The sequence below is a fragment of the Frieseomelitta varia genome, unplaced genomic scaffold (genome assembly GCF_011392965.1).
Source record: "Frieseomelitta varia isolate USP_RPSP 00005682 unplaced genomic scaffold, Fvar_1.2 scaffold_274, whole genome shotgun sequence".
NCBI classification, from domain to species: domain Eukaryota; kingdom Metazoa; phylum Arthropoda; class Insecta; order Hymenoptera; family Apidae; genus Frieseomelitta; species Frieseomelitta varia.
The window spans coordinates 92,015-100,385 of NW_025110006.1; the positions used below are offsets into that span (position 1 = coordinate 92,015).

Here is an 8,371-nt window from a genome sequence, read left to right on the forward strand (position 1 = left end):
TTTTTTTTTTTTTTTTCCTTTTCGAAGACATCGCGCAGTCGTGTCTCGTTCCGTTTGATTGAAAGTCGAGCGTGCCGCTCATACATTGAACTACGATCGCAACGCGCTTTTGACGCGTTTCCCTAGCTAGATTCTATTAACTATTAAAGTATTTGTAAGTGTATCCTGAAATTCCAACGCGATCTCGGTCTGTTTACTTTGGGCGAAATGGAACGAAAGGTCTTGCTTTTGTGTAGAGAATACGGAGAGCAGCAAGTTGTTTGATTATCTAGATTCTTATTTTAGATTAGATAGATGCTGTCTTATTTAGATTCGGATGGATACTATTTGGATTATTATTCTTACTTATTATGAGAAGGAGAAAAGGGGCAAAAAAATAAGTTGAAATGTACAAACTTTGCAAATGTACAAACCAACGGAAGAAAAATTCTGAAAATTCTGAGAGATTACGTAACTACTAATATTGGCAAGTATAAAAAGCTGACTGTGAGTTAATATTCTAGGTGTAAAGTTCAGCGGATAACGTCACGGATTAAAATGCGTCGATCATTGAGCAGTTGTTTGCGGATAAATAAAGAGCAACATAATTAAATAAAATAAAATTAAAATAAAATAAAATAAAATAAAATAAAATAAATATAAAATAAAATAAAATAAAGTAAAATAAAATAAATATAAAATAAAATAAAATAAAATAAAATAAAATAAACTAAAATAAAATAAAATAAAATAAAATAAAATAAACTAAAATAAATATAAAATAAAATAAAATAAAATAAATATAAAATAAAATAAAACGCGTTTATAATTTAACAGATACATTTCTATACAATTGTAAACGGTGAGAAACACGATTGTTATTACCGTTAATTTTTCTCAGATTAATTTATCCTTTAGAAAACAGTCTTGTAACGATCGCTCGAAGTAACAATCGCTCTTTGCACTTCAATTCGTTTCGTTAGTTATCATACGGTACGCTAGCAACATTAATTGGAATGTTAGTTATGGTACCGTAGATACACTATTGTTTGCGGGAAGGAATAGATTGTCTAGTGGTAGCCCGACAGGAAGGGTTTCACTTCCTCGAGAACAATTTCCTGTAACTGTAACATTCGATGCAGTAACGAATCCTTGTCGAGCACTTTGAATGAAAAACTTTGCCACTGGTGTACGTACATGCATACGTGTGTTCGTACGGCTTTGTGAAAGATAATTATTTCATTATTTTTTTGTAAAAAAAACTTGTATGTCTTCCATCTTTTTTTGATAACAATTTGAAGAAAAAATTTCTCTTGCACACACGCGATCACTTACATAACTGATGATGTTACTTAATTGATAAATAATAAGGTTTACAATTTGGCAATTCACAGCGACGCTATCTGACCTACATGGCAAGATAACACTTAAAAAGGGAAAAAAAAAAAAAAAACAAAAGATAATAGCTCCGGAAACTTTCAAAGTAATTCAAAGTGATTTTTATCAGTGAAGAGTATTAATTGCCACTTGATATCAGAAAATAAACACTTGGATTACTCGACAATTTGATTTTGTCAGAAATTGAAATTTATCTCTACACTTTATGCCGTGTGACAAATTCTCAAACGAAAAGTAAAAAACAAAAAATAAATTTCTCGCCCTGCCTCTGAAAAACGATCAGTGACAAAAATAATAACCCAAGTCGAAATTTATATTCTATAAATTGACAAAAAAAAAAAAAAATAAATAATAATGATAAATCAGATCTAAATAATAATAATAATAATAATAATAATAATAATAATAATAATAATAATAATAATAATAATAATAATAATAATAATAATAAATCTAATTTAAATAATAATAATAATAAAAAATCTAATCTAAACAAATAATAATAATAATGATAAATCTGGTCTAAATAATAATAATAATAAATCTAATCTAAACAGTAATAATGATAAATCTGATCTAAATAATAATAATAATAATAAATCTGATCTAAATAATAATGATCATGATAAGTCTGATCTAAATAATAATGATAATAATAAAAAAACTAATCTAAACAATAATAATGATAAATCTGATCTAAATAATAATAATAATAATAATCCAAGTAATCGAAGTTTATAATTTATCAAATCGGGTGATATCGGTACGGAAGTTCGGTGTCTCGATGCGAGAAAACGAACGGGCGGCAGAACGAGTCGATGAAAATTAAATTTACAGGAACCAATCTTATCTGACGAGTAGCACGCCGCGTTATTCCGTTCGAGCGCCATTGGTTTTGAAACGGGCGACAATCCGACGTTGCATTATTTCCAGCAGACAGACGTTCGAGATATTATAGAGCGTAGCCAGCATTATTTCTGCCTCAGATACTTTCAATTTTTTTTTTTGTCATACACAGGAGTTGCTAGAAGTGGCATGCCAAAAGAACCCGGGGCAAGGATCATAAATATGCGCGGCCGCTTCCTTCGAATGGCAGGTACGCCAGATCTTTAAATGGAAAGAGCGAAACGCGGACCGGTAATGGTACGACTTTATTTGCATAAACCACTGCGCTCTCGTGTGTCTCGCTATCGATTGCTATATTTTACACGCTCGCAACAGACTCGTCGTCGCAAAAAGAAAACAAGGAACGGTCCGCGGATAGAATCGAAATCGAAAATGAATCGAGCCGAAGCTGAGACATCAGACATCATCATCTTCTTTCAACTTTAGAACTGCCAAAAATTTTAATATCAGAGATACGAAGGTAAAAAAAAAAAGGAAAAAAAAAGGAAAATCTTGACGATAGAATAAGAGTAGAGCAAGCTTTTATTTATGTATTTTTAGAGAAGAAGTCATTCGAGTCTTCAAAAATACACTTTCTATAAAATATCTAAGAAAAATCATATTCAAATGGCCATCATGGTCAATGATCATATTCAAATCATATTCAATTCGTTTTTTGATGGTATTAGTGTTAACAACTCTGAACCTTTGTGATTCTATTTCACTCGTTTCTTTCTACAACCAGCCATCTAATTTACGTTCAATATAAATGTAAATTAAGATAAATTTAACTTCACGAAGGACATTTGAGTCGAACGAATAAATAATCGAGAAGTAATGGCTATTTGCTACGAACTGCTCGACGTGTTTAATTTGTCGTCTGTTTTTACTCGATCCACGTCATCGGATCATGCTTCTGCAACGTGTGAAAAATGATTTTCAAAGATTCGTTTACTATCTGGAAGAACGACTAAAGACTCGTTTCCTGATCTACTAAAAATATCAAAGTTTTGCACAGTGTCGTGAAATAAATGCAGATTATCATTTGTGGAGAGGCTAACGAAGAATTGTAAAAACATTCAAAATGCACACAAAGATACATGCGACAAAGTTACAGTATTTAAGATGTGAATGAAATCTCCGTTTCTTTAACCACTTGCGTTGGCAACTGATTGCGGACCATAACGAGCGACCGAGCCGTATACAATAATTCGTCGCTTCCTTTTTCAACTCGTCGATATCATATGACATCACTGGATAGAAATTATTTGAGAAGCAATAAATTTATTATTTGTTTTGCCTATTTTGTTTTACTCGAATGTACTTGAAACTGAGAAAATATTAGAATTTTGAAAGAAGAATGCGTGGCACGTCATTCCAGCGCAAGAAGTTAACTGCGTTCAGTAAAAAAAAATATATATATATATATATATATAAATTTGCATAAATTATACATATATAAAATATATATATAAATTTGCACAATAAATTATACATATAAAAATATATATATATAAATTTGCACAAAAGTCTAAGATGATATTCAGCGAGCAATCTCTTGGCTTAATATTAATCTGAGAATTCACGGGGATGCGTTATCGATTAGATGCCGGGTCGAGTAGCATTTACGTGCATCGCACAAGGACGAACGTTCTCGAAAGTGGAGGAAAATTGATAAGCAAAAGAAGAAACAGAGAGGAGGGAGAGTCGTAACCAAGCTTTTCCCTCTTTCAGACGCATCGTTGTTATTTAATATCGGTGTCAAGAGCAAATATTTAAATGTTCGAGCGCATTTATAAAGGTCAGCGTACATCCGGTAGGAATAATTGCGGCGTCACTTTCAACAAAGAGCCTCCATCCCTCGTTCTAATTACAAGCTTCATTAGGAATAATAATACGTAATTTTCCATCACAATCAGTGCCTCTCTACACGCCTAACACCGGCATTGGAACTGTTCGAGTTCCAAACAACTCGCAGAGACGCATTTCGCGTGGAAATGGTTACGCGTAAATTACAATAACGTGATGTTTTAACCACTTGCGCTGGCAACTGATTGCGGACCATAACGAGCGACCGAATACGTATACAATAATTCGTCGATTTCTTTTTCTTTCGAACTCGTTGGCACGATATCGCTGGATAGATATTATTGAGAAGCAATAAATTTATTATTCTGTTTTATCTAAATATACTTAAAACTGAGGAAACATTACAATTTCGGGACAAAAAAAATTCTCGACGGTGCGTGGCACGTCATTCCGGCGCAAGAGGTTGACCACTTGTGCTGGCAACTGATTGCGGACCATAACGAGTGACCGAACCGTATACGATAATTCGTCGCTTTCTTTTTGAACTCGTCGGTACGATATAGCTGGATAGAAATTATTCAGATGTAAAAAATTTATTACTTGTTTTGTCTATTTTGTTTTACTTAAATATACTTAAAACTGAGAGAATATTGCAATTATTGGAACAAAAAATTCTCGACGTGCGTGGCACGTCATTCTAGTGCAAGAGGTTAACCACTTGCAACTGATTGCGGACCATAACGAGCGACCGAGCCGTATACAATAATTCGTTGCTTTCTTTTTGAACTCGTCAATACGATATAGCTGGATAAAAATTATTGAGAAGCAATAAACTTATTATTTGTTTTACCTAAATATACGTAAAACTGAGGAAACATTACAATTTTGGGACAAAAAGAATTCTCGACGGTGCGTGGCACGTCATTCCAGCGCAAGAGGTTGAAACCACTCGTTTTCGAGGTGATGAAATGTTTCTTTAAACAATTTGCAGTCGCGCATATCATTAACCTTATCGGCGGACTACTCCGAGATAAGCGAAACGAAAAGGTAACCGACATCATTTTCTAGAACTTTACGTCCAAAGTTTTAAAAAGCCGTTTCCATTTCTACATTTCGTTTCGTTTCGCGAACGATGTGAAATTTGAACGGAAAAAAACAGTTGTCCCACCGAATTCTATTGCAATCTAAATGTTGCAACTGTTGAACTAAGAAAATGAATAATAACGAATTGAAAGGAAAAGTCTTCTTGAAACTTCTCTGCCGGTGTCTAGTGCGCAGGCCCCTGACCTGCCCTAATCAAAATACCGATTTCTACCATCTTCAACGTTTAGAAAAAAAAAAAAAAAACACGAAAGAATGAAGCTGATTCAAATGGTAAAATCGAATCAATTTGCTATATCGCGCATCTTTACGTCTCGGCGAGCAACAGATTTCTCGTTAAAAATGCATTTATCGCTCGCGCAATGAGCACACTGCGCAAGCCCGTGTTGTGGCTTGCTGGCACGCTGATCAAAGGTTGGACGAGCCAATAATAAATAATCGATAATCCCTCCTTTTTCCCTTCTTTTTTTTTTTTTTTTTTTATCAAACACGCGCTCGTAAACGCTCGACGACGAAACTTCACACCCTCGTGTGACTTTTCCCTTGTTCGAGGACACCTGAATGATCGTAGTCGCCGCTCGTCTGCGTTCAAATGAAAATGAAGACACGCAAGTGCGGCGACGTGCAGCACTTAACGCTCCCACTGCTACGATGCAGCTGCGGCGAGCTATTAGACTCATGTCGATGAGTCATCCGCTACGACACGCGAGGAGAAGGAACAAATACCGATCGACTGCTCCAAAAGGGGACAAAGTTGCTCGGACAGCGACTTTTTCTCGTTTTTCTTTTTTTTTTTTTTTTTTTAAAGGTCCTCTACACACACATTTTGGCCGACCTTTTACCAGCTACTTCGCTTCGATGTCTGCGTCTAAAAGCTGCGTCCAGTCTCTTGTTTCTTCTTTAAAAGAAAGACAACCGGCTCAGCAAAGTCTCCTATGTGGGCACCTTACTGACCGCCTTCAGAAGATCGCTCTGCGTCTTGTCGAGGCCGCTCACGTGATGCTGCTGCTGATGCTGCAGCGCGGCGTTCTGCTGCTCCTGCTGCAACTTCGCCTGCTTCTCGGCCTGCTGCTTTTGCATGATATCCTGCTCCTCGCGCTCCCGCCTGGCCTGCTCGTTGATCTCTTTCACCGCCCTCAGCTCCTTCTTCCGCTTCATCCGCCGATTCTGGAACCAGATCTTGATCTGACGTTCGGTGAGGCAAAGGGCGTGCGCGACCTCTATTCGCCGCCGTCGCGTAAGGTATGGGTTGAAGTGGAACTCCTTCTCCAGCTCGAGCGTCTGGAACCGCGTGTACGTCTGCCGGCCCCTGCGCCTCGGACAACCGTTCGGTCCTGGAAACGTCAAGAACGCAGATTTGCCTAGGTTAGTTTTTTCATGCAGGAAGATTTGCCTTTTCAACCCTTTGCACTAACACCAACAGTCGACTCTTTCCATATACACTTACCACACTCGCCGTCGTCCTTCCGATTGATGGTTAGATATCGCGCGAAATATTCGTAAATGAAGATATTGATTAGACTGCGGATCTCTGTAGTTACATGAAAATTGAAAAGTATAGAATCATTTTACCTACTGAAAATGTTACAAGCAATACTATTTTTTTTTTTTTTTTTTTTTTTTTTTTTTCACGCGTCGCTGACAAAAACCGACGTGAAAATGCAAACGTAACGAGCGCGAGTACGTGTGCGTGAATGCACGTACGTAAAAGCACGGTCTCGGAGCGTGATCGATCGCGTCCCGACGTCAGCCGCACGCAAACTTGTCCTTCCGAATCCAAGAGGCCCGCCGCAGCTGCATCGACCTTGAGCGTGAACCTGAAATGTCTAATCTACGAAACGAAAGCGGGATGGACGATTTACCCTGAAGCATATTGTGGTCGGCCTCCTCGTCCGCGAGGCAGCGAACGTTGCCGATGGAAGAAGACAGCAGACTCATGTTTCCCCCGTGAGAAGCGAGTGGTGGCGACGCGTGGTCCTCGAAGGCCTTTTCGCGGCCTTTGAACGAGCCAGAATCGCGGAAAAGCCGCCCAAGTCCCGGTGGATGTGTTCGCGTACGCGATTGGTCCGAACGGTTGGCCGGAGCTGGCGTTCGAGCCAATCGTTCCGGGAGTTACGATCGGCCGGTCCCGGGTGAGGCCTACAGCCTGTACGAACGCACCTGTCGGCCGAGCATCCGGCCAACTCGCGAACGCGTTCTTCCGCCGCGACTCGAACCGATTCACTTTCACCTTCGACGTTTCTTCGAGAAAGAGACGCCGATCGCGATCGCCTCGTTTCCTGGCTGTTTCCTCGCAACAACCTCGAGCCGAGAAAGCCGAGATATATACCTTTCCCTCTAACGAACGAGCGGCTCGTTTTCTATGGACGTTCTATGGACCAGGCGGCCGTGTGACGATTTTTTTTTTTTTTCTTTTTCTTTTCTTCTTCTTCACAATTGGACGCGCGTTTCCCTCGATCGAGCGAACTTGCGCGCACTTGCCGCCGCGATCGCGAGGAGGAAAACACGAAGAGCGTGTACACTGCTTGGTGTTCAGTCTGCTGTCACTGGCAACACGGTCGTTATCGCGGCTACCTCCGGTAACTGGCGGACGAGACGGGAACACGCGATCGGCAAAGATACCTAACGCCCGGCACCGTCGCTACGTCGCGAAAGACGACGACGACGCATGACAGGCGACCGCAGGGACAACCCGAGCACAGCGCACAGAGAGCCACGGCGATCAATAAGCGTTGCCACGGCGTCTGCGCCGACAATGCGATGCCACGCCGGACGAGAGGCGCGAGAGAGAGAGACAAGGGGAATTGCTGAGAGTGTAGGAGAGCGTCGGTGTGCCCGCGGGGCTATCGACGCGGCGAGTATCGACGATTTAAGGGGTACTCCCGCACCGCGACTCCTACTCCGGGGGCTTCCCTCCCCTGCGTTTAATTGCTCCGCCGACTCTTTCTTTCTTTCTTTTTTTTCTTCTCTTTTCTTCTCTCGATTATCGTCCGTCGATACCGAAGAAGGTTTCAGAGGTTATTAAATATTACTGGCTTTTCGTAATAAACTCCTAAAATCGCGAATGGAGACACTCTTTAATATATCTTTTGTGTCTGGGTTAATCAATTCATTTTAATAATTTTAATATTTATAATATTGTTTGTAATAATTTGTAAATAATATTATTATTTTACAAAAAAAATAATATATATATATA

At 39.2% G+C, this 8,371-nt stretch overlaps 1 protein-coding gene across 1 annotated transcript; it reads right to left on the minus strand.

The window, feature by feature from the left end:
* Nucleotides 1–5,942: 5,942 nt before the first annotated feature.
* Nucleotides 5,943–7,110, minus strand: LOC122528988 (homeobox protein abdominal-A homolog). The gene is made up of 3 exons (XM_043654694.1): nt 7,035–7,110; nt 6,620–6,703; nt 5,943–6,575 (listed from the first exon to the last, which is right to left on the minus strand). The coding sequence occupies exons 1-3, from the start codon at nt 7,108–7,110 to the stop codon at nt 6,106–6,108; spliced, it is 630 nt and encodes a 209-aa protein (XP_043510629.1). The 3' UTR covers nt 5,943–6,105.
* Between the last annotated feature and the right edge of the window lie 1,261 nt (nt 7,111–8,371).

What these genes read in the sequence shown, in the direction of transcription:
- LOC122528988 (XM_043654694.1), bottom strand. Translation starts at nt 7,110, where the DNA reads ATGAGTCTGCTGTCTTCTTCCATCGGCAACGTTCGCTGCCTCGCGGAC. An exon ending in CGACCACAATATGCTTCAGG is followed by an intron (nt 6,704 to 7,034) that starts GTAAATCGTCCA and finishes ATGTAACTACAG; the next exon opens with AGATCCGCAGTCTAATCAAT. An exon ending in GAAGGACGACGGCGAGTGTG is followed by an intron (nt 6,576 to 6,619) that starts GTAAGTGTATAT and finishes GTTAGTGCAAAG; the next exon opens with GGTTGAAAAGGCAAATCTTC.